Source organism: Chelonoidis abingdonii, chromosome 19, assembly GCF_003597395.2.
Source record: "Chelonoidis abingdonii isolate Lonesome George chromosome 19, CheloAbing_2.0, whole genome shotgun sequence".
NCBI classification, from domain to species: domain Eukaryota; kingdom Metazoa; phylum Chordata; order Testudines; family Testudinidae; genus Chelonoidis; species Chelonoidis abingdonii.
Window position 1 is genome coordinate 2,050,593 of NC_133787.1, and position 26,939 is coordinate 2,077,531.

At 44.3% G+C, this 26,939-nt stretch overlaps 1 protein-coding gene across 1 annotated transcript; it reads left to right on the plus strand.

The window, feature by feature from the left end:
* The first annotated feature begins 1,528 nt into the window (after positions 1-1,528).
* On the plus strand, positions 1,529-4,602 carry CMTR2 (cap methyltransferase 2). Its single transcript, XM_032795386.2, has one exon. It carries the CDS (start codon positions 1,547-1,549, stop codon positions 3,845-3,847), a length of 2,301 nt encoding a protein of 766 aa, XP_032651277.2. The 5' UTR covers positions 1,529-1,546; the 3' UTR covers positions 3,848-4,602.
* The last annotated feature ends 22,337 nt before the right edge of the window (positions 4,603-26,939 follow it).

The window sequence follows — 26,939 nt, forward strand, 5'->3', positions numbered from 1 at the left end:
GAGGTCAGTTACAGCATAGTAAGATTAATCGCTGTTTACACTGGCACTCCAGCGCCGCAGCACCGGCGCTGTTCTCTTTATTCCTCTTGTCCATGTGGAGTACAACCAGCGCTGTAACCAGGGAGATACAGCGCTGTATGTGCTTTGCCAGTGTGGATGGGGAGTAAGTTGCAGCGCTGTAAAGCCACTACCGGCACTGCAACTCTCCAGTGTAGCCAAGGCCCTAGTGCCTTAGCTGCAAAACCATGCTACTTCTTTCTCAGGAAGAAATATTTCCATTTTTGTTTTAAAGCTGCTCCCTATTAATTTCATTGGGTGACCCCTAATTTTTGTGTTGTGTGAAGGAGTAAATAACACTTCCCTATTCACTTTCTCCACACCGTTTTCGTTTCTTTTTTTTTTTGTGTGTGTGTAAACCTCTTTCTTATCCCCTCTTAGTTGTCTCTTTTCTAAGATGAACAGTATCTGTCTTTTTAATCTCTCCTCATATGGAAGCTGTTCCATACCCCCCTTCTCTATACTACTTCCAATTCTAATACATCTTTTTTGAGTTGGGGGCCACCAGAACTTACTTCCATTTTCGAAGTGCAGGCTTGGTATGAGTGTGGGTGGTGGTAGAAGATGACACACTCAATTTGTGAAATCAAAGTTTGAAGTCTGGATAACAAGTGAGCTTGTTAAGAAATTAATCAAGCTTGCATTTATGTCATGAGGATGAAGTTTCCAGCTTCCATCTTTTGTGTTAGCCCAGATGTGTTGGCCAAAATTCTTGTTTGGGATAGTTACAATTTGCCCCTCTCTATTCCTTTCAATTGCAATATAGTATTTTTCACTGCTTTTCCTAAACTGTTCTGCAGTGTTTCTGTTAAATTGCTGCATTTTTTGTGGTAGGTGAAACTATATGCAGAACTGGGTGGGGGAATCTCTTGGCTCCCAAACTGCTGGTCCATTTTTCTTAAATAATGCTTCTTGAGTTAAAATGTTGACTCTGAACTGAGAACCCAACTGTTGCCCTGCCAAGAGTCTGAATTGTCTCTTAAAGTTCTGTGACACATGCTGTAGCAGCTTGGTTCCTTCCTGCTGCTATTCCAGCCTTGCCTCTGTTCTTTTCCCCGCATGCCTCACACCAATTCTCCCAGATCTCTCCCTAATGTTACCTTTCTATATCAGTTGGATAACTTTTACTAGTTAATAAGCACCTGGGGAATTTAAGGCATAATCTGTTTTCTGTTTAAATGTGTATGCACTGGGTCAAAATGAAGGTCTTACTCCAAAGCAGTACTACTTGTGTAACTTTTTATTCCACTCTTAGAATGTCTCAGTAACGTATTTCCCCCTTCTCATTCTGGAGCACAAACTCTAAAACCAGACAAGTTGAAATAGCTAACTTTTTCTTAAACTTTACAAATGCATGATCTGTTTAGGTTGTTTTTTTTTAACTTGTTCTGTTTTTTCTTATGGTTGGGAAGGTGTCATTGGTTCGGTTCATGTTAATCCCCTTATCTTTTCTTTGTTTCCCCTCCCCAGATTGTGGGTTAGTCCGAGAATGAACAAATATACGAAGCCTTATGTTGAGCAGACCACCAATCTTGAAAAATTCAGCCCTGTGATTCTTGCTGAAATTGAGGAGCTCTTTGAGAAGAAGTTCTCATATACAAAACCACCGAATAGTGAATGGAAGCTGCCAGATTCCAGTGATGTGTTTACCTGCAATCACAAGGAATTCAATACACTCCTTGCTCTGAAGGACTCCATGAATGAAGTCAAAAACCAACTGAGTGATAAGAAATTGGATGCATGGCATCAGCACACTTCCTTCACCAACAGAGCTGGGATAATCATTCCTCGTGTGAAGAAATCTGTAAATGCTGAGTTGTGTACCCAGGCTTGGTGCAAGTTCCATGAGATTTTGTGCAGTTTTCCCCTTCTCCCAAAAGAAGCCCTTCAGAATGGAGAACTCAATTCTGTCCATCTCTGTGAAGCACCTGGTGCTTTTATAGCAAGTCTCAACCACTACATAAAATCTCATCACATTCCCTGCGATTGGAACTGGGTAGCCAATACCTTAAACCCATATCATGAAGCAAATGACACCCTTGTGATGATTATGGATGACCGACTTATTGCAAATACCTTGCCATGGTGGTATTTTGGCCCAGATAATACTGGGGATGTGATGACATTGAAACATCTAACTGGACTTCAGCACTTCATAAGTAATATGACCACTGTTCACTTGGTAACTGCTGATGGGAGTTTTGATTGCCAAGGAAATCCAGGTGAACAAGAAGCGCTTGTCTCACCTCTACATTACTGTGAAGCAGTCACTGCTTTAATGATCCTTGGCAATGGTGGCTCCTTTGTTTTGAAGATGTTCACTTTATTTGAACATTGTTCTGTCAATCTGCTTTTTCTGCTAAACTGTTCCTTCGAGGAGGTCTATGTCTTTAAACCTGCCACTAGCAAAGCCGGGAACTCTGAGGTCTATGTAGTTTGTCTTCATTATATGGGCAGAGAGGCCATTCATCCTGTGCTGTCCAAGATGATGCAGAACTTTGGAACAGAAATGGTTAACAAAGCGCTCTTTCCCCAACATGTGATTCCAGAATCTTTTCTTAAAATGCATGAAGAATGCTGTGCATTCTTTCACAAGTACCAAATAGAGACTATATCTGAGAACATCCGACTCTTTGAGTGCATTGGGGAAGCAGAACAAGTAAAGCTGAATAACTTAAGGGACTGTGCAGTGGAATTTTTCATGCAAAAATTTCACCTGAAACACATTACAAGAAATAACTGGCTAGTGAAGAAATCTCATGTAGGGTGCAGCATGAATGCAAAATGGTTTGGACAGAGGAACGAATATTTTAGTACATACAATGAAAGAAAGATGCTGGAATCCCTGACATGGGAAGATAAGGTGGCCAAAGGCTATCTTAATCATTGGGGTGAAGAGCACACTTTAAGTAATGTTGGGAAAAGCTGCATTTTGGAGGGGTCTTCCCGTAACCTTGAATGTAATTTATGGTACATCCTGGAGGGAAAGAGGCTGCCAAGAGTAAAATGCTCTCCATTCTGTGACGGTGATGTCTTGAAGAATCTCAATGAAGCCATTAAAGAATCATTAGTAGGCAGACTAAAAACTAGTTCCCTTTCCAGACGAACACAACAACCGTGTCATTCTTGCAATGTTCTTACTGAGGCACTGATACTATCTGAGTTGTCTAGCCTTACTAAGTACCATCAGAAGGTACCAAATGAAGGATGCAGTGACCAAATCAAGTGTCTTGTGGTGGGCTTTCCGTCTCTTTGTGACATCAAAAGCCAGTCCAACATGGAAGTTAGGCTCCTGGAGTCAGCCACACTCTTGACTTTCAGCTGTTCTTTGCTTCATGACGGAGAGCCAAAATATCAGCAGCATCTTTTAGACTGCCTTCTGCGTGCGATTAATCAGCTTCAGCTGGGAGATGCTTTGATTCTGCCTGTTCTTTCTTGTTTTACACGCTTCACAGCTGGCCTGATTTTTGTGCTGCACGGCTGTTTCAGCTACATCACATTTGCTTGCCCCATATCCTCTGAACCTCTCGGGACCAGTGCTGTTCTATTGTGTATTGGCTATCGAGGTCTTCCAAATCCAGTTGTTGAGTACCTGCAGCACCTGAATAAACTAATGAGCTCTTTGTTCAGCTCAGACTCTCCACAGCAGGTTTTGCAGTTTGTCCCTATGGAGATGCTTTTGAAAGGCATGCTGCTTGAGTTTTTATGGGATTTGAATACTGCCATCGCAAAGAGGCAGCTCCATTTGATTGTACAAGTTGAGCAGCAGCAAATGTCGAGTAATCTTTAATTTTAGTGATTCTAGGATTGAATTGGTAAATGTTTCAAAGAAGATTCACTTCACTGGCTGTTTAAAGTTCTTAATTTTTTATTTTTCTTTTGCTCGTGTGAATATCACTTCATTTTAAAACAGTGGGAATTTATTTTAATGTTGGTATCCAGTTTTGGACTGACAGTTCTACAGTACTGCCTTATGTTATTAGGTGTTGCTATCTATACAATCCTGTAATCATGGAGTTTATGAAGCAAAATGAAGGACTGAAATTCTGGAGAAAGGGGAGTTCTTCTCAGTAATGCCTTTGTGCCTTTCTACAATCTTGTCTCTCCCCATCTAGGTCCTCTTCCCTCCATATAGGCATAACCTCACAATGACTATATTTCTGTGAAGAGATTTGAATGGAGCTTATTTGATGCCACTGCTTATCAGACAGTAGAGGCTGCTAGTTGTACCCCTTTCACACTGTCTCACACTGATAATTCCAGAGTTTTGGGGACCCAAATGTGATATTCAAACTTGGTAGCTGATAGCCTCTTTTTAATCAAAAGAGAAGATTAGCTAGCTTGGAAAGGCTATCTATGCTGTTACCTGCAGAAAGAATTGGGAACCTTTAAAAATATCTCTATCAGAGTTTGCTGAATACACCACCATATTGAGACCAATATAAGATTTGCTTCAGAAATTCAATTTTATAAGCTGTTTCCTTAGCTGATCTGCAGCCATGCTGGCGAAGGCCTCAGTTTTTCAGAAGTGACCTACTAGTGATTTGGATGTCCCAACTTTAGGCACTAAAGAAGGTTGACTTTTCAGATTTCAGGTCTTCACCATTTTCTGAAAATTTAGCCCCCTTTAATGTCAAGCTGGCCACCTGCCGGTAGCTGCCAGAATGCTAACTGATGCCATTTATAACATGCCACCACGTAGGCCAAGCTCAGATGTAAAGTACAAGGGAGACTGGTTTTCTTAATAAGGAATTTTGCAGAATACCAAGTTACAAATCCTTGCTTTATTAGCAGTGTATAGGACAGAATCAAGACTTCTGAGTTTTATTCCCATCTGTGAAATTGACTTGCTGTGTGGCCTTCAACAAGTCACTTCACCTTCTTATGCTTCCCTTTCCCCATCAATATAATGGCCATAATACCATTTGAGTTTCCAAAGTGTTTGAGGATTCATTCATAAAGAATTTGAGAACCTTGGGTGAAAGTGAGAACTACCTATTGTTGTCTACTATGGTAACTGTTAGGTGACCCACAACTACTGATTTTTAATTAGAAACGTTATCAAGTGCAGTTTATAAACAGCAAATATTGTAGCCCACTGTGTGAAAGTTGGAAGCATGGAACTGAGAAAAATGAATGAAACTTGTTAGAAAAAAAGTGTTACTTGATTTTATCCTTCTAGGAGTGAAATGAAAGAGAAAAAGTAATTGACGCCACTGTCCTTTTAAGGAGAATCAGGTTTTACTTTTTCATATTGCTCCTTTAAGATCACATTTTGATATCTAATTCATTTTCATTAAAACTTAGTCTCCAGGATTCTAATTTACATAGAAGACCTGCCCAGAGAGAGAGAGATGGTATTTAAAGGGAAACTTATGGATTTAATGTTGGTATAAAAATTGCATAAATGAGTGCATGTGAGAGAAAGGGGTTAGTAAAAGAAAAGACAGCCTCCTGATTAATTACCAGTCAGCTGTGGAAGTACTTCTAATTACATAAGGTAGGAACTTGAAGGATTTTTGATTACCAGGGGGATTAAAAGCACTGTTGAAAAACTGTTTTGTCTGGTGGTGCTGTGCACTTAATAGTCTTTCTTGTCACTTTGGAAGGGATGGAGTGTTATCGTTTTGCTTTTTGTTTACTGTATCTGAAAGGTTTGTGAGTTGGTGGCTGAAGTCTAACTCATTTTATAACATTCTATACAGACTTTGCTTTCTGAAACTACGCAGAAGAGGATCTGTTTGACTCTGGCTTCCCCTAGACTTCTCAAATAGGTCACTGTTCATTTAAACTTAATTTAAATTAACTTCCTGTAGTTGCTCTGTGGAGATGAAGAGTGACAGAATGCAAGGCTGTCACAGGCAAGCAAAACGGTTCAGCAGATCCTTGGGATCAAGAGACTAGAGGCAGCAAAAGCCTCTGCAGTAAGTGATTCTGAAAGCTTAGGAAACTTTTTAAGAGGACCTGAGGGGCCAAAAAGGAGGCAACATTGAGGAACAGAAGAAAATGAAGGGGAAAGGAACAGAGACCTGTAATGTGAAAAAGGAAAGGAGGAAAGGATATATGAGAGTATAATGGATCTGAGAGGACAGCATGGTAAAAAACTTCAGGAACAGTACCATAAATTCAGTCTTCATAAATAATCCTTCTGTTTCACTATATTTGGGAGAATGAACAAAATAGAAGTATCGCTGTCCATCAAAAAGCAGTGTTCCCTCTCCCTGTCCCCTTTGTAATTGTGGGATTAGAGGGTTACTTTAACCTGTTTGTATCCTGCTGTAGCCAACCATCTAGGAAAGGCCCTCTTCTGAAGCAGGAGCACATACCCATGTATCTGGAAGTATTGTAGATGTATGTTTACATTGTCACAATCTATATTTTGGAGTATTGAAAAGTCAAAAGGGCCCCCATATAATTGGTCAACCCAAATCTAGACATCAGTTCTTTCTGGGCTTAACGGAACATCTGTAACTTTAGAAATCTGACTTCTGTCTTGTGTTTGTTTTTTTTAAACCTACTGTTGCTACAAGTAAATCCCAGAGATGACTATACCTTTAGAACAAATAGAAAAAACGTTTTTCTCTCTTTTTTTTGTCAATTGTCTGCTTTTTTCCTTTGACGGCATTCTGTCAACTCACTGTTTTCCTTCCAGCATCAGTCAGTATTCTCCACTTGTATGGGCCTTTCTCATAGCAGTGGTGGGAGATGAGCTCCTAGTGATTGTTAGATGAAAGGACAGGGCTGTCAGTCTCTGGTTTAATTTGTAAAGATTTTGTACTTGATTTGGCTCTTGCCTAAGAGCCTATTTGGCTATTGATTTCAAAAAGTTTAACACTGCTTTGGAATAAGAGTAGGTGAAATTTAAATCAAGTATCTACCCAATGAAAGGACTCTGTTTAGTTGAGTGCATTAAGGTTTGAAGACTTGCCACTTTTTATTTGTATTTTAAATTATTGCATTTAACTTCCTATGTGTATGTCTATATGTATACACGCGTGCATATACCTGTGCATGTTCAAATGAAGTTATATAAAAAGCCTGCTGGTTTTCCAATTTGATTTCGATAAGGCATAATGAGATTTACTGTATGAAATCTTGTCCTCTGCTAAAATTATACTAATTGCTGTCTATTCAACTTAATTTAAGTTAGATAAGTCAAGTTACTAGTAGAATAAATAGACTGTGGTAGAATTACTGGACATTAGAAAAGCAATTTGGGACTTAAAGGAAAGGGACTTTGGTATAAGCTATCTGAATAGCTTATACAGAAGGAACAGAAAAGTCTTATGTTCTTGTTGTTAAACTGAGATCTTGAGCTAGGGTGTAGAATATTCTTAAATACTGATTCGTTGAGATGCACAGCGTGACCATAACGCTCTAGCCTATGGGGCGGAAGTCTTTTTACCTTATTTTATAACGTTTCATTTGATATTTTAGTCCTTGCATTTGGGAATTATTTTCAGCACCTTATTTTGGAAAAATAAACTTAGTGTAATGTTTGTTTCTGTTGCTATTTGTATTTGGGTGCCACTAAAATACGTCAGTGTGGCTATTCATGTAGGCCGACAAATTGTAGGAGGTACTTGTTTTCTGGACACGACAGCTTTGCAGATTTTCTACTTGCATATGGAAAGTAACCTTTTTTTCTTTACAATGGACATATGAACTATAATTAGTTTTTTTTTTTCCTCCTAATATCTTCAATCACTGGTGTAAACGGTGGGTGAAAAGATTTTTGTGCCTGAATTGTTAAAGTGTCATGACAGTATTACAAGACTGAGATCAGGGAAAACATTTTCTTGGTTGTCTTGCTGAAAAGTTGGTTTTGTTTCTTCCTTTTAAACTTCAGCTCAGCTGGCATGAACAGGATGAAATAAACATACAGGCTCAAATGGAGTTGCATCTATTTATATCAGAAGTGAATTCAGCCCATGATTGCTTATCAGTAACTGTTTATTATACAGTAATTTGGATTGCTGTGTAATTCTCCTCCAGTTACACAAATGTTGGCAATTTGAAATTTATTCTGAACTTTAAAAGTATACCAACTTCGTGTGGAAATTCTGGATGGTTACAGAGACAACTGGTTTGTAACAAAGCAAAATTTGCTGTTACAGTAACTGTCTCGCTAAGCAGTCTTTCCATCCATCTGTACAGGTTGATTAAACTTGCTCGCTGGGCCACCATCTAGTAGATTTGCCCAACCTTGCTTGATAAAGATTCCTTGAGAAGTGGGTTCTGTGGGATTTACTGCCTTGAGTGACCATTTTGTGTGTATGTGTGCATGTGTTAATGCTGCTGAGATATTTGCAATCCTACATCCTGCTGTTTGCTTTATAACTAAGTGGATGTGTTTGTTTTTTGTTTGGGGGTGAAGTATTTATGGGTATAAAGATTAAGGAATGCTGGCTGAAGCTGGCTACTGCATTTCTCTGTTGATCGCTGTAAATTTGTGCATGTAAAAAGATACTGTTTTTGTTTTGTTTTGTTTTTTTAAGGGGCAGGATGACACTTGTGTGTTTGGAAATAAAATCTTATTTTTCTCTGACCATTCGTTTCCATGTTTAGACGCCTATCTCTGTATGGAACAGAAAAATTAAACTGAGTAGCAGACTAGAGAGGCATAAAAATGTTTTAATATTTACTTATTTATTTTCAATTACTTGAGTCACTTGTTTTCCTTTCCCCAGCTAGGGTTGCCAGCTTTGGTTGGATGACTTCCTGGAGATTTCATCACATGACATAATCTTATAATTCCTGGAGAGTCCAGGACAATCCTGGAGGGTTGGCAACCCTATCCCCAGCCTGCCAGTCTCATCCGTCTCCAGGCATGTATACTATGTTCATCACAATGGTGTCTGAGCATCCTGGTTAGTGGTGGCCATTCGGTACACTTCTAGTCTTTAACTTTCACTTTTAATTTTACCTTTGCAGTTCACCATTAAGAAACAAGTAACTTTCAGATGGAGACATGGGCAGAACTGTGTGCTGGACGCCTGAATAGAACCCAGTTTCTTATGCCTCGCTTAATATTGCTGGCACACTCCCATATACTGTAATTTTCTTTAAAAGCAAGCATTTTGTCCTGGGGATCTCCAGTCTCTCTTGGTCACAAAAAGCCTCTCAGCTGTGAGAAGCCTATTAGGTCGGGAAGGAATTTTCCTCCAGGGCGGATTGGCAGAGGCCCTGGAGGTTTTTCGCCTTCCTCTGCAGCGTGGGGCATGGGTCTCTTGCTGGTGGATTCTCTGCAGCTTGAGGTCTTCAAACCACAATTTTGAGGACTTCAATAACTCAGTCATGGGTTAGGGGTTGTTATAAAAGTGGATGGGTAGGGTTCTGTGGCCTGCCTTGCGCAGGAGGTCAGACTAGATGATCATATTGGTCCCTTCTGACCTATGAGTCTATGATATACTTCTGTCTGCAGAGTATTTTTATTAAACCCTAGCCTAATGTTTCTGGTTGTCTTAAGTGCTGGATAGCAACTGGTATTGTGCAGAAGTAGCTGCATGCCTTTTATTTCTCAAGATCAGCTCTACTGTACTACCAAGTGTTCCAGCTGACTTCGTTTGTCTGCTTGCATGGCAGATCTTTCCCGGATCTGCTTTCAAAACATGGAGAATGTTAAATTGTATGAATATTTAACTAATTTTTCCCCTTACTGCTCTGTAAGTGGAGGAGGAAGGTCTTGTCTCTATGTGAAATGACAGGAGAAATTTAAACTGTTTTGATGCTTCAGATCTCTTTGCATAGGCAGACAATTATTGGGGAAATCTTTCAGCTGAAAGCAATGCATAGTAAAATACATGGAAAATGACTCCCTTGATTTGAAGGAATATGTAGACAATAAACATTGGGTATTATCTTCAGAATGTACTTCAGGGGATTGCAAGAAATTTGGAAGCCAAAGGACTTGAAAATGGGGGAATTGGCTTGGAAGAATACATTAAAAAGATAGTCAGGTCAAATTTGGTCCAAAATGTTAAGTTCTATAAACTCATCTTTTTACCAAGTTGCAGACAAATACAAATGTTGGCATGATTTTTTTTGTTTAAAACATTAAATGTTCCTCTGCAGTAATTCCATTGCAAACACTGCAGTACAAAATTGGTGCCCGAGAACCCTTTAAAATGGGTTAAATAGAAGAAAAATATTGATTGATTATGAGTGAAATAATTCAGAAAAACCTAACTGAATGCACAATTTATCCTATTTAAGTTTTGCAACTCACATCTCTGACAACGAAGATATCAATATAGTCTGTTACCTATATATTTGAAATATGATTATTGTGTGGGATTTTAGCCTGCCAGTGTCCCTTTCTTTACTTTAGTGATGCTCTGTTAGTATGGAAGGCTAAGCCAAACAGACTTAAAAATATGCAATTGAACTGGCCATTGCCTGAAGTGAGTAATTCGGCAAATTATTCTGCTCTGATGCCCATGTATCAGCCACTCTGGACTCTGCTGAACAGGCCGGAATAATAGAAGTTGTTTACAGCTCTTCATACTCATGTAATTAGTGTGCATCAATTAGTGGCCATTTTTATTTATTAGAAAAATACTCTTCCTGCATCGGAGACTCCAATGCAGTTATGAAAATGCATCTTCAGACCATGTTATTAAATGAGGATTGACTCATTAACTAATTGGTCTAAATGGGGGAAGAAATTGATCTGAATAATCTTTGGCTTCAGCTATGAATAAGTTTTGTTTTGTTTTTTAAATTATCTGCCTTGCTAAGAAATAAAAATGGGTGAATGCTTTACTCAATAAATGAAAAGTCTCACTGGGGTTGCACCTAGGTTCCCAGCTGTAGCGTTCCCTGTTATCATACACAGATACTGACAATGAGTTGTTAATCTCAGACTAGCTAGTGGGGGTGCACTAAAGTGGTGAAGTTTAAGTCTGGAGAACCCTGAAGATTTGACATTCTTTCTGCTTTGTACATGGGGTGACAGTCCCATGAGCTGACAAGCAGAACATTCTTAACTGTTAAGTTGAGGTGTAATGAAAATCTGTCGTGGGTTATAACTACAATGAGTTTGGTCTTGGCAGAGTTCCCAATGGACATTTGCCCAAGTTGCAATCTGCTCAGGGCAAGTGTGGAGGAGCAGATCAGCTGTGAGACTTAGAGCTCTGTGTGTGGAAGGGGAAAACTAGTCTTGTACCTGCTTTTACTGGAGGGAATCCTGTCTGCATGGCCCCATTTTTGGGGGTCAATCCTGCCTTCAAACTTATGGTGGAATCCATTCCAGTGGAACTGGTGCAGTTCAGTTGTAGAGCCGAGGAAAGATTTGGGGAACATACAGGGTGTGCTGCTGTGCATGATGCATAGGGCCCTACCAAATTCATGGTCCATTTTGGTCAATTTCACAGTCAGAGGATTTTTAAAATCGTAAATGTCATAATTTCAGCTATTTAAATCTGAAGTTTCACAGTGTTGTAATTGTAGGGTTCCTGACCCAAAAAGGAGTTGAGGGTGTCGGGGGCTCTCAAGGTTATGCTACCCTTACTTCTGTGCTGCTGCTGATGGCGGTGCTGTTTTCAGAGCTGGGCAGCGGAGAGCGGTGGCTGCTAGCTGGGATCCCAGCTCTGAAGGCAGACCCACTGCCAGCAGCAGTGCAGAAGTAAGGGTGGCCTGGTATGGTATTCCCACTCTTACTTCTGCACTGCTGCCTCCAGAGCTGGGCCCTCAGTCAGCAGCCACCACTCTGGCTATCCAGTTCTGAAGGCAGCAGTGCAGAAGTAAGAGTGGCATGGTATGGTATTGCCACCCTTACCTCTGCGCTGCTGCTGGTGGGGCACTGCCTTCCGACCTGGGTGCCTGGCTACCAGCCATTGCTCTCTGGTTGCCCAGCTCTGAAGGCAGCGCAGAAATAAAGGTGGCAAGACCATGACCCCCTCCCCCAAATAGCCTTGCGACACCCCCACCTGCAACTCCCTTTTGGGACCCCCCAATATGAGAAACGCTAGTCTCCCCGTGAAATCTGTATAGTGTAGGGTAAAAGCACAAAAGACCAGATTTCACAGTCAGTCATGCATTTTTCATGGCTGTGAATTTGGTAGGGCCCTAATGATGCATCAATGACCTGGACTGGCTAGTGGATCCACTGGATGCATAGATCTCCTCCATCCCTGCAGAGAGCTGCAGCAACTATTTCACCCTCAGAGCTGCACTAGCAACCCATGGAGCCGTTCTGTTGCTTCTCTGCACACCCTGTAGGGAAGGGTTCCTATGCAGCATGTCCCCGCTACACCCAGCAAGTTGGACTGGGCTTGGCCACACTATGGCCAGTTTATGCCTATTGATGCACCTCAGAGATTTTGAAGGCATATCTACACTAGAGTGCTTACAGTGGTACAGCTGTACCTATGCAGCTGCGCCACTGTAAAATCTCCCATGTAGCTGCTCTGTGGCCACGGGAGAGAGCTCTCCTGTCAATATAATTAAACACACCCTGCAGCAGTAGCTGTGTTGGCGGGAGAGTGTCTCCCACTGACAACACTGTCCACGCTGGTGCTTCTGTCAGTGTATCTTATGTTGCTCAGAGGGATGTTTTCTCACACCCTTGAGTGACATAAATTATACCAACAAAAGTGTGAGTACAGACATAGTTTAAAAAGCTTACCACCATTGGATCCAAGCTCTGCAGCCTACATCACACTGTGTTGTCAATATGTCAAAAGTACTTACCCATAATTTTGTAATGTTTTTGTTTTGTAAATAATTTTGGATGGATATTTAAGGTACATGTAATCTTAACCCAGATAGCATATTTCCAATATTGTGGGGGAAAATTGGATACAGTAAAGACTTGTTCATTATGGCTTAAGAATTTAATTCTGCTTTGAGAGCGAGAATACCCAAGAGCCGACTTTCAACTGTTATGCCCAGTTACTGTGTATACTTCCTATGTAATATGTAAATCCAACTGTCACAGTTGCAGGGTAGCTGCTGCTGTATTCCCCGTCTGTGCTCTCTCAAGCACTTACTTCAGTTTTCCAGTACATGTGGCTGCAGTATCTGTCGCACCAAACACTGAGCAATGGACATTATAAAGGCTTAGGCTATGAATTACCAAGTAACTGCACAAAGTTAACTGCCTAGTAGCCATTTTAGATTTGTATTGCACAATTCATTATTTGAAAGTGCCAGTGCTGCGCTTTAATGCTGCCGGCTAGGTCTGTGTAAAGCCATTATGGTGTCAGTCATACACACTAGGACCTGACCCTTCAAATCTTGACTCATCCATATGCATAGTCACTTGAATAGCCCCTTGGTGATCAATGGAACTGCTCGCCTGAGTAAAGACGTGCAGATTTAGGCTTACAGGTCTCCATTCTGTGATTCCTTCTATCCCAGGATCTCTAGGTATGTTCCAAGTGTTTATGAATTAAGCCCAACAGGCCCTCTGTGAAGTAAGTATCCTCCCCATCATCCAAATGGGGAACACTGAGCAATTAAGGGCCCAGTCCTGGTCCTATTGAAATCAGTGGCAAAACTTCCATTGGCATTTAATGGGAACAGGGTTGGGTCCTAAAAGTGAAATTCATTCCACCTACATACAGCCCAGTTACTCTCCTCTATATTGGTGGAGTGCAAAGGGTAGGGAAGTGAAATTCACCCCTGCATCCAACCTTGAAGCCAGTGAGCTCTGCTGGTGCAGAGACCGAATAGTACCCAAACCTCCATTTGGTCGTATTCCAGGTGGTTTGGGGCTGCTGGGTGTGAGGCCCTGACCAAGCCAGTTAGTTATGCACATGTGTAAATGCTTTTCTCAGTAGGGGTTGACTTAACTCTGCTCCTGGTCAGGGCCATTAGTTTTGTTTAGATGACTCTGACTTTAATCATTGCAACGTTCTATTGCAATCAGGGGATGACCAAGCAGCTTTCCAAAGGAAACAGCAACAGGAGTGGCAGCCAGGAGCATGAGTGGAGATAATGAAGCAGTAAGAAGTGATTAATAAAGTGTGGTGAAATTTATTATATATTAAATCACTGCATTGCCTAGGGCTTTGGCTGGTGCTGAAATGTGCAAATCCCTTGGAAATCTACAACTCTGGAGTGTTAATTACCATTGATTTCTTTAGACACCATCCATCTTTAGAACAAATTTGTATCCCTCTTTCCCCACCCTCCTCCCCAGGTGAGGAAGGTTTTTTTGTTTGTCTGTTTTTGTTTTTAATCCATTACAATGTTCTTTTCCAAAATGAAGGCGACGTAACAAGGCAGGATGACAAAACGGGCTACAATGGGACTTGCAGATACTGATGAGACGAAAGCCAAAGATTGGGAGATTTGGTTCCTGTTAGAATAGCCCTCATAGCTTCAGCTGTTTCTTCAAGTCAGGAGACCTAGGAGTCTGTTCTGTAATCAGTCACAGTTTCTCCTGCAATGTGTATTCCCATTGGCTTCAGTTAGACGAATCACACGATCAAGGGGATGCAGGATTTGCCCTCAGGCAAGACATTGCAACTTAGGACTTCTTTTCTAGGCTTCTGGTACAGAAAAGGCAGCATGATGTAACAGACTGAGCACAGGGCTAGGAGCCAGGAATGCATGAGTTCTAACCCTGACTCCGACACTGAGGTGTGGGTTGCCCTTTGGCAAATCACTTATGCAGAGATTTTTAACAGAGCTAGATGTCCAACTCCCTTCAAGCTTCAGTGAAATCTAGCTGCCTAAATAGTCAAAGCCTCTTTTGAAAATTCCAGCCATGACTTCTGTGTCTCCTGGTTTCCCTACCTGTAAAATAAGGATCACCGTTCCTGACTTCACTGGGGGCAGGAGGGTTATAAAGCCCCTTAGCAGTATTTTTGCTAGTAAATGCTGTAAGAAGTACATATTTTTTTTCTACAGCATTTTGTTTTTTGGCCCAGCCAGAATCCGTCCAAGATAGTTGGGGCAGGGCGGGAAAAGGCGCCACAATGACTGGGTTTTAATTTAGGGCAAAGGTTTGGAACGGACTATCTTACATGCCCTGGTTCATTGATTACTGTTTACAGTTATTGTAAGAGTCCCCATGGGCAACTGGATTTTGCAGATTCTGGCTGCAGCGCATTCGCTAAGCCCTCTCTTAGACAGTTTCGTGGAGCCCTGCGGTGCAAAACCTTATATATAGGTCCAGTAAGCACTGACTTTTGTAACAGAACAAGTTTGAAATGACTTCTCTGGCCTAGGAGGAACTGCTTTTTCTTACTTCTACTGGGAAATTCTGAGAGAGACACAGAGGTGTTAAGTTTGCACTTGAATGTCTGACTTACTGCCTGCCATCAAGATGTGATGTCTGCCTGATGGCTATTGTTCAACAGCTGGATTTGGATAAAGTTACTCTGGTGAGTGGGAAAAACCCCTCCTGTCCCGTGTGTGTGTGTGTGTGTGTGTGTATATTGCCCCTCAAGGATTTCCACGTCCTGCTGCTTTGCTCTACCAGTCAGAATGTGTTTTATGCCTCGCTGAGCACTACAGGGTCATTCTCACTCCGAGAAAAATCAGTCAGGTTGCCTTTCCCCACTCACTTCCCTCAAAGATCATGGGAAAAACCCAAGCTCTTACAAATCACTAATGTCTGGGGCTGTAAAAGCTTCAGGAAGGTCAGCTTGTGCTGGAGTCTCTCTCTCTCTTTCTCATCCACGGAAGATGTCCTAAGGGCCTGAACAGAGCACAGCATTTTTAAGAAGTAAATTGAGCAAATGGGACATGGGAAATCTAGAGGGTGTGTGCAATTTTATAACGTCATGCTTTTTTCCACCAAAGAGCTGCATTCGGGATTCAGTTTGTCTTGTGCAAATCAGCTTTTATTAATAAGAGCAGATTTACCAACAATATGTCAGGAAACAAATGGATGGGGAGGAAAAGAAGAGGCAGCTGGTGGGGTTGGATGGAAGTATTAGCTTGCTGGGCTGGGCTCTGCTGCAGAGACTTGCTTCGGAGACAGGCTTTGTGCCATGGAGGGACGCAGCAGAATTACATAGAAGTGTTGGTGTTTAACTTTGATCTCATTGGTATATGTGAAGTTAAAAACATAAAACCTTTTAGTGTTGGGCTAAAGCCACAGTCTGTATTTCCACTTAGCTGGTGTAAATCAGCATTGATGTCACGGAGCTAGTTTTATACAAGCTGAAGATCTGACCCAGGGACTTGCTTCTCATTCTCAAAATGGTTTAAGGGCCTGATCCACAGCCCATGGAAGTTTTCTCAATGTAAGCTTAATTGTGGGGCTGCTGCTGCCACCTCCACAGCATCACTCGAGATGTGCACAGCACTGTACAAATCAAATATATGCTAAATACAAACCAAGGAGCCGGACTTTTGCCCAAAGGTAGCGATGTCGGATACAGTAATACTATGGAGCGTGGCATGTAGATTGCTCACCAGCAGTGCATAATGGAAGAGGGAGATTTCCAGAAGAAATGTGAAGGCCCACATTGAGAAGGCCTGGCATGCCTGGAATCTGTTCCTAATGTAGGGTAGAGGGTGGGGAATCGGGCAGAAGTCTGGTTTAGCAGAGTGGAAAAGTGGGCAGGGGTGTGGACTGCAAAGTTCTAACTGCGCTGACTGCACACGAGTTGTGTCCTCTCTTAGTTTTTGAAGAATTTACGCTGCACAAAGGGGTGACAGTGTTTGCAACCCAAGACTTTTTTTTGTGAGGCTCTCAGTATTTGATGTGTTGTTTTTCTTAAGAGCCCCAGTCCTGGAGACCTGGTTACATGAGACTCTCAGCTAACTTCTTTAAAATACGAGTTTCTAGCCCTTGCTTTGTAAAGTTTAAAAACATGTACTCCTAGAGGCTCAAAAACCTAGACAACAAATAAAAGAACCCCAAATATTTTTGTTAATCTCTTGATTTGGGGGGGCCTTTACATGTGATTTTTGAACACTTGGGATTGGCAATGCAAGATGAAGGGGAAAATGGAAAGTGGAAAACAGGCCAGTTGGTCTCCCACTCGGTGAATCAGGTCGTGGGGCAGAGAAGAATAGTAGGTTCCAAGTGTAAACAGTGGTAGCACAGGTATTGTTAGTGCTTGCTGGGGGCTGTGTGTTTTAAAACCAAAATGATCCTTCCAGCTATGTAATTATTACTAAGAGTGGCATGGCCAGGTGCAGCATCTCTATGCCCTGAAAGGTGCACTAGGAAGATGTATTGCAGGAGCAGCACTGTTTATAAAGGAAGTGAAATTTCCATTTCCATGGAATTAGTTATGTGCCCTTTGGTTGCTGCATTGTTAATGTGGAAAGACCCTGAGTATATTTACAATTGGATTGTGCTGTTGGGAGAGCAGAGCAGGGTTTAGAAGTCCCAAGTGTTTCACCAACGTGTAAGTGGGAGAATGGTCCCGCTATGGTGGGGAACTTTCCTGGCTTACACACTATCCTGGTGAACTGGGCTGGCGAAAGGATCCGAGTCCTCGCTCCCACTCCCTTTACCTAGAGGCTGCCTGATCTCGAGGGCTCCCCTTCTGCCCTCCTGTGTGGCAGAATCCTCATAACCCCAACACAGCTGGGCCCAGGGCTCTTGGGGAGCTCGACCCCCAACCTTGTTGTGGTCACTTAGGGCAGGGGGTAGGGTGTCCCCACTCCAGGGGGGCTCTCTCTGCACTAGACACTTTCCTGACCCACTGATCACCGCATACAGTTCAAAGCAAAAAAAAAAAAATTTAAACAACAATCAATTAAAACAAATAAGGGAAAGCTGGGAAAGGTTAAAGGAAAACATGGGACATCAGACAAGCAGCCTGTCTGGAATATAAGGGAAGTTCAGTCTGTTCCTCACACGTCCCAAGCCCCTGCCCAGGCACTGGCTGTGCTGCAGGGATGCTGCAGGTTGGACACTTGCTCTCGTGATGGCCACATGCCCTCAGGCTCTAGGTGACAGGACCCTTCTTCCCAGCATCAGCCCCCCATCGGAGTTGTGATTTCCCCCTCCAAGTCTGGCCTGCAAGGCCTCTTGGCTGGGATGTCTCCTGCAGTGGGTCTGCTGCCAAGAGTGCCTCTCGCTTTCCCCAGCTGCTGCCCGCACATGGCTCCAGATTGCCCCAGCTCCACTTTGACTCAGCACGGATGCTGCTGCTCTGCCCCCAGCTCCCTGGGCTGCTTCTCTGGCCCTGGTTGCTGCAGCTCTGCTCCCAGCACTGACCTGCTCCCTGGGCTGCTTCTCTGGCCCCCTGCCTCTGGTTGCTGCAGCTCTGCTCCCAGCTCAGCTTGGGCCCCTGCTCTCTCCTGAATTCAGCCCCATTCTGGCCCAGGCAGTTCCAGGCCACACAGAGGATAGGACCCCCCTGGCCTCCTGACTCCCTCATTGGCCTGCCTGCCCGGGCAATCAGGCTGACCTGGAGCATTGCCCCCTCCCTGTCTCTCCTGGGGACTGTCAGTCTCAGGGTCCTGATTTCCCCTCGCCCCTTCCCCTTTCTTTTGGTACTGGGAGCTAGCAACCAAAACACCCCTACTGAGTTTTAGTATTGGGACAACAGCCCCCTTACAAGTGCTTCACTGTATCTGGCTAGGGAGAAGACTGTTGGTTATATTGTATGTAATGCACATCTTCTTAAACAGGTTAAAACATTATGTGAAAGGAGCCAAAGAGCCTATCTCATAGGTCACAGAGAAGAGGGATCGCTGATAATAAAGCACATGGTAAGCACCTGAATAATTCTGCACTGCTGTCAGGTCTCATGGAAGCTAACTGGAAAAAAGCATTAGGTTTCCCAATGTCTGTGTTCAGGACTCACTGGATCCAACCTCCTTTTGGTCATTCCCATAAGGGTATTCCCCAATGTACCTGCCTCCTTTTAAGGGCAAATGCATTCAAACCCCAACTTTATGCACTCCCAGGACTCCAGGTCTAGGCAGAATGCCATTTGGGAGATAATGAAGGTCCCTTCCTGCAGGATCTTAATAAACTAGATTAACAGTCTGGAGCAGAGACTATCTCTTCACTACATGTTTGTTCATCTAGTGCAAGGCCTGGTCTACACGTGCGGGGTGGGAGGGTCGATGTAAGATGCGCAACTTCAGCTACGGGAATACCATAGCTGAAGTCGAAGTATCTTATTTCGACTTACCTCCCATCCTCAAGGCACGGGATCGACGGCCGCAGCTTCCGCGTTGACTCCGCTACCACCGCTCACTCTAGTGGAGTTCCAGAGTCGACGGGAGCGCGTTCGGGGATTGATATATTGCGTCTAGATGCGATGCGATATATTGATCCCTGATAAATCGATCGCTACCTGCCGATATGACGGGTAGTCTGGACGTACCCCGAGACGGGCCTGTCCCTGATCAGGGTCTCCGGGCAGTGCCATAATACAAATGATTATTAGTAATATAACCCTTTAGGGAAGCCTGGGCCTCTCCCCCATCCACATACCCAAGGTAAAACTGATTTTAGTTAGTTAGTTATTTTAAACCCACTAAGTAATCTTATAAAGAGCCAGTACCCAGCTTTGCTGAAATGCCCAACTAACAAAGGCAAAGCCAGGATAAGCTGACAAAAGCAAGAAAGACCATGATCTAGTTCAGTGTCTCCCAAACTTTACATTTTACTGAAAGGGGTTCACAGGTTGTTAAAGCCTCGCGAACCCTTTTCTAAAAATGAATATTTCCAGGGATTTTCTCCTTTACCTGAGTATAAATTATAAAAGCAGTGATCTTGGAAATACAAAATTTGTTTTTATGACGTGTTTATTACACACTGTTTATTATTAATTTATCATTACAGTATTTTTATTACATTATGAAAATGGCAACACTCTTCCAAGATCTCACTTTCGCAGCTTGTATCACTTTGAATAATCCTGTCATAAGACGAGGCTCCTGTGTTTCATCAAGGAGTATCAGATGTGAAAGCATGTATGTATTGAAGAAACCAACTCAGAGTTCCTCCTACACAAGCATTCGGGTCTTGGAGCAGTCCAGGCAAACAATTCACGTTACAACAAAGCTTAAACCTGATCTTCATAATAATTTTAAAATCAACACTAGCTGCCTATTTAATTTAAAAAACAGCAAAAAATATCCACCTTCCTCTCTCTTTCTTATAAGGAGTCTTGAAATTTAAATCTCCTCAGTGTGATAGACACAGTTGTTTTGATCTGCTTAGCTCTTGGAAGTCCAAGGACTCCAGGTTGTGGCCCCATGGTGTCTGGGATCCCTAAGGACAGCTGTGTCCACCAGTAAGGGATTTTTTCTCCAAGAACCCCCTGTAACATTTTCTGAACCACCAGGGGTTCACGAACCTCAGTTTGGGAACCACTGCTCTAGTTCCTCTCTGGTGACTGCTCTGGTGGCCTCGTCCTTCTCTTCAGCAGTTGTTGGGGAGCCCTCCCCAATGCAGCCTGAACTGTGACATGCGTTCAAGATAGGCCACTGCGAGTGCAGCTGTGAGAAGGAGGGACAGCCACCTTATAATGATCCCCATCCGCTGCAGGGTGACCAGACAGCACGTGTGAAGAATCGGGATGGGTGGGGGGTAATAGGAACCTATATAAGAAAAAGACCCCAAAATCAAGACATCTGGTCACCCTAATCCCCTAGGATCTACTCACCGTTAACACTTCCCCAGGAACAGTTCTCTGCTCCTATTGGTGGGCGGTTGGTTGTATTGTGGAGGTACTTAGGGGACCCAGCCACGGACCAGGACCCCGTTATCCTAGGTGCTGTACAGATAGAACACACAGCTGCTTCCTGCCCCAAAGAATTTACAAAGAATCTTGCCTTCGATTCTAACCAGCCCACCTCCCACCACCTGTGGTCTTGGGCTATTTCTGTTACACTGTGAAATCTAACTTGGGACCTGACTATGTGAGGTGCTAGTGCTCTCAAGTCCCACCAAGCTGCATGAGAGCGAGAAGGGTGCTCAGTACCTCTCAGGATCAGCTCTTTCAATAACACATCTCTTTCCATATAGTGTCCGTGTCTCATTTGCCTGTAAAGCATCATGCAAGTTTGTGTTGCTATATATAACTGAGTAGATAACCTTGCTAACAGAATGGTGTATAGGCATTATTGGGACAACAGGAGTGCCATAAAGTCAGAACAGGAAACAAATTGTCTACTGCTGCCACTAAACAATGCAGGCCTTTGACATGACAGATGGAATTGTTAGAAGGCTGGGCATGGGGCAAAAATATCTGTATCCCAGGTGCCTTCATGAGGCAGACGGCCCTCATCTCATGGGCTTTGCTTGCCAACTTCCTGCATGGCTTTTGGACGTAGATCCTAAAGAAGATTCTATGTAGGAGGAGCTGTAATTCAGAGCAAATCTTCCAGAGAATACACCTGCAGGGGGGATCTGTAATTGCCATGGAGCCTGACCGTAATGATAGGGGGGATAGAATGGGGCAGCTGTGAGGAACAAATGAGACGTTGTCTCTAATGAATCTAAGCTCTTATTTTTCCTGGTTGTTTGCTCTGCTCTGGAAGCGAAGAGGAGGGAGTGGAAGCCATGGTCTTATCCTTACTGGTGAATCCTTTTTTATTCTGGAACTCCAGGTCAGCAGTCAGATACTGAGCATCTATTAACTGAAAGATTGGAAGACTCGAGACCTGGGGCCAAATCTGAATGCAGAGAATCTGCCTCCCCCATGTTTGTGAGGGCTGAGTGAATGTTTTCTTTAGATAATAGTTTCCTTTCTCTCCGTTGCCCACCGCTCCCCACTCCCCGCACTCACAGAAAGATTTGCCCAAGGGGACAAAGAACAATGAACCCTAAATGGAGAGTGATACAGAATTACATGCAACCCTACCAGGAGATGTGATTGCAGGTCGGGTGGACATCCCTGAGCTAGCTAGATGGGTTCTCTAGGTGGGGTTGTACACGAGAGACCAGCTCAGGCTGCTGTCCCCGAAACCATGGCTACGCTGCCATTGTAACTGGAGTACAGCCCTGCCCTGGACCCTGAGTACACACTGTGCTGCTATGGTTACGTGACATAGTGTCAGTCTCAGCTAGCACAGGTATGCCTGTATGGGCTGCATGCACACACCTGCTTGCACTGCAGTACAGTCCTAGCCCATAGAGTCAGGATGGTCTTGTGGTTAGGACTCAAGAGCTCTGGGTTCAGCTTCTGTCTCTGCCATAGATTTCCTGCATGGGCTTGGGTAAGTCACTTGGGGCCCAACCCAGCGCCTGTTGAAGTGAATTTGGAGTTTTCCAACTGACAAGAGTGGGCGCTGGATTGGGCCCTTTATCTCCCTCCGCCTGTAAAATGGGAGCAGTGGCATTTCCCTTCTCTCCCTCTGGCCTCCTGCCAGCTCTTCCGCTAGGGCCTGACTGTATTTATCTCCACAGAATCTGACGCCACGGAGCACTGGACTCAGTTGGGACCTCAAGCCGCTCCTCTAATGCAAAGCAATGCATCAAATATTGTTCAGACTGAGTACTCTTCACCTTAACTTTATCGGATCTCATCTAAACCGTATTGTATGTAATTGCATCTCTTGTCACCATGGCACAGAAAAATCCGGGGAAAAGAGCATCCTGGATTTGTTTAGACAAGTGTCTCATTTAATCCTTGCAGCTGCCCCGATTCGCTCCCCCTATCATTACGGGTAGGCAGCATGGCAATTACAGAACCCCCTGGGGCGTGCATTCGCCAGTGGTTTTGAAGAGTTGCTCTGAAGCACTGTGCTCTGTGGCTGCTTATAAAGCTTGTGCACGTGCGCTCGCTCGCTCTCTCACTCTCGATGGGTTCTAATGTTAAACCATCCCTGGCACAGTAACATCTGAACAGATTCAAGGGCACATTTTGATGACGCTTTTCATGGAATCATTAGATATGGACCTTATAAAAGGTGTCTATTACCTGCTGTATTCCAGCCTACGAGGGAGGGATTCTGTGCTATCCAATTATCTCCCTGCTAAGGTGCCTGTCACCTTGGTGTTGAAGTGCCAGACCAGTATGGAAAAGCAAACACAAATGATGTTATTTCTTTCTCTTCCTCTGGAGTCTGGGGCAGCTGAACATGAGCATGTTTGGGGCTGCATTTCCTGAGGGGAAGTTTCCTCTATGAGGTATGTCTGATGTTGAGCTCTAAATACTATCAGTCCTAGGTTGAATCAGAGCTCTGACAAACTGTTCCACAGTTGGGTTTCTTCGAGGGCTTGCTCATGTCGATTCTGTGACGGGTTCCCCCCAGGGTGCCACTTGGAACTGGGGTACCATTGAGCCTGCCTGACCCACCAGCCTGGGTTCCCTTTCACACTGTGGTGCTGTGATAAGTTGCCAAGCTCTTCAAGTTTGCTCTTTCACTGGCATACACACAGATAGGGACATACACAGCTGCAGCTTTACACAGATGCTGCGATCAGCTCTGCATGGGAAAGCTCAGCTAAGGCACTCCCAGTTGCTAAGGCACTCACCCCCCCTCTGGAGTGTAAACCCCAAATTCAGGGGCGGCTCCAGGCCCCAGCATGCCAAGTGCGTGCTTGGGGCGGCAAGCCGTGGGGGGCGCTCTGCTGGCGCTGCGAGGGCAGCAGGCAGGCTGCCTGCGGCGGCTTGTCTGTGGAGCGTCCGCTGGTCCCACGGCTTCGGCGGACTTCCCGCAGGCTTGCCTGTGGAGGATCCACTGGTCCCGTGGCTTCGGAGGACCTCCCACAGGCACGTCTGCAGGAGGTCTGCCAAAGTCGCAGGACCAGCGGACCCTCCACAGGCAAGCTGCCGAAGGCAGCCTGTCTGCCGTGCTTGGGGCAGCAAAATGCCTAGAACCGCCCCTGCCCAAATTATACCATCTTGTGCTGCACAGGGAACTGTACAGCATAAGCTCATAAAATTCACCCCCTCCCTCAATGTGGAGGGAGAGAAGCAACAGCTTTCTGCCCCAAGTTATCATTTTTACACCCTGGTTTTAGACAAAACAAAAACAAGTTTATTAACTACAAAAGATGGATTTTAACTGATTATAAGTGATAGCAAACAGATCAAAGCAGATTATTTTAGAAAATAAACAAAATTGCAAACTGAGCTTAACACACTAGATAGGTAGGATATGAATTAGCAAATTCTCACCCGAGTGATAAACAGGCTGACAGATTCTTAAGGCATAAGTTGCCTTGGCTCTGCAGCTTCGGTTTTGCAGGTTTTCATACACAGGCTAAAAATCTCTTAGCCTGGGACCATCATTTTCTCCCTGTTCAGTCTTTGTTCCTCAGGTGTTTCCAAGTGTGTTGTAGGGAGAGTGCGGTCCCCCATGATGCCATTTTATCGCTTTTATGGCTTCTTCCCACTTGCTAGGGTGGTACTTGACTCCACTCGGGCCGGAGCTTTCCTCCCTGAGACTCTGTTCCAAGCCATGGTGGACCTCATATTATCTCTGCGAGCCTAACCGCTCGCACCACCCACACGTGCCTGAGACTGTTAGGTCACATGGCAGCATGCATTTATGTGGTCCGACATGCGCGACACTGCCTCAGACCCCTACAGGCGTGGCTGGCTTTGGTCTGTATCCCCACATGGCACAGCATGGACTGGATGGTCAGGATTCCAGGCAGCATACTGTCTGTCAGCTGCTGGTAAGATCCTGCATCTGTGCTGGAAGAAGTTACCTTTGTGGCCCCAGCCTCATCAGTGACTCTTGTATCAGATACTTTGGCTATAAGATGGGGAGCCCACCTGGACAATCTCCGTATGCAAGCTCATTGGTCCAGTCATGATTGGTCCCTGCACATAGGGAACTCAGGGCAGTTCAGTTAGCCTACCGGCCTTTCTGCCTTTATATACAAGGCATGGTGGTTCAGATCCTTACAGACAACACGGCTACGGTGTTATATATCAACAGGCAAGGTGGAGCCACGTTGTCTGTCCTCTGCCAAGAAGTGCTCTGGCTTGGAAACGTATGTCTGCAGCACAATATGCATCTCAGAGCCGCTCACCTCCCAGAGGCCAAGAACACTTGGGCAAACTGCCTCAGCAGGACATCCTCATCTCTGCACGAGTGGTTCCTTCATCCAGAGGTGGTCAGTTCTGTCTTCCACAAGTGAGGAACTCCCTGGATGGACCTATTCACGTCCAGGCAGAACAGAAAATATCACATTTTCTGCTCGTTTCAGGACATGGACAAAGGATCCCTGTCAGACACCTTCCTGATCCTGTGATCGGGGGATCTGATGTATGCCTTCCCCCTGGTGCCGTTGCTGCCCAGGATCCTAATGAAGATCAAACAGAACAGGGTGAGGGTCATCCTCATAGCACCAGTGTGGCCATGCCAGCTCTAGTTCAGCGCTCTGCTGGACTTCAGTGGTGACCCCGTTCCAGCTACCACTCAGGTGAGACCTGTTGTCCCAGAACCACGGCAGTCTCCTGCACCTGATCCTGGTGGTGCTACATCTGACGGCTTGGTTGCTGTGTGGCTAAACATGCAAGAATGGCAGTGATTGGCCGAGGTCCAGTGAGTCCTGTTGGGAAGGAAAAAGCCCTCCACCAGAGTGACCTACCTGACCAAATGGAAGCAGCTCACCTGATGGTGACTAAAGGAGTAAAGGTGACTGTCCTGAGCGAGCTTTGTTGCAACTCATTCTAGACCACCTCCTGCATCTCATGCTCCAGGGCTTGTCGCTCTCATCAATCAAAGTCCATCTAGTTCATCTTTTGTTCTTCAAGATGTGTTCCTCGTGTCCGTTCCATTACCCACCCTCCTGCCCCTCTGTTGGAGTCGGCGGCAAGAAGGAACTGAGGGGGCGTAGGGTCGGTGGTGCCTGATACACTGACACATGAGCGCAGCACTCCAGAGGGCGCCACAGTCAGCCCTTCGGATACTGCTAAGGCAAAAATCTCTGACAAGTGCACACGTGGGCACGCACACCCTAGAATGGAACGGACGTGAGCAACACATCTCCAGGAACAACAGTTATGAAAAGGTAGGTGACTCTTTTTTTTCTTCCATGGGGATCTCTCTGCACCCCCAGAGCCTGACAGCTTAAGCATGGGTCTGCCATTTGCAATGTCCCAGGCAGGCATAGCTGTTGTGGCATTGCAGTGGTCTCTAAGGTGGGGTGAGTGTTTCAGCAGTGCTCAGCAGCAGCCTAACTTTCTTCCCATTGACGTCAACAAGAGTTTTACCAATTAGATGCAGAACCTCAAAGGTATTTAGGCATGTAGCTCTCAGTGATTTCAATGGAGTTGAGGTGCCTAAATACCTTTGAGGATCCAGGCCATAGCATAGGTGCTTGAACTAGGGGTGCTGCCGCATCCACTGGCTTGAAGCGGTTTCCATCATATACACGAGGTTTACAGTTTGCCTCAATGGCTGTCAGCACCCCCACTATACACATTGTTCCAGCCTGCAGCCATAATACTTTAGAAAATTGCATCCTGTGAGCTTTGAATTCCGTTCTGCAGCAAACGGAGAGCCAGTGGTGATTCTGCTCACCTTATACAAGCCACCTTAATGACTTCATTATAAGCACGTCTATGGGTCAGGCAAGCATGCTGAAGCTCTCATCAGACTGATACATTTTTGTTTTTATTGCATACTTTACAGTAAATTAATTTTTAAAAATCCAGATGGCACCAAAAGGAAAGCCAACAAATTCATGAAGAGATGCTGAGCAACCTTGTGCATTCCAAGGTCAAGATCTTCAAAAGTGTTGAGTGATTTTTGGATGCCCAACTTGAAACACATTAAGGGGATCTGATCTTTCTGTAGGATGGGTGCTAAGAACTTGCTGAAAATTGGACTCTTATGTCAAGCTGTACACCCCAAAACTGATCAACCCCAAATCAGCTTTGAAAAATCTCGGTCCAAATATCTTGGACCATCTACTACTCATTTGGCTTCATTAACAACAAAGTCCAGGGCAAGGCTGAAGTTTAAAAACTAACCTGTTGAGTTAACTAAGTGCAAGAATAACCTTAGTGCTTCTTTAAAGAAACTTAATATTGTTTTGT

Coding starts and splice junctions, on each gene's coding strand:
- CMTR2 (XM_032795386.2), top strand. CDS start 1,547: ATGAACAAATATACGAAGCCTTATGTTGAGCAGACCACCAATCTTGAA.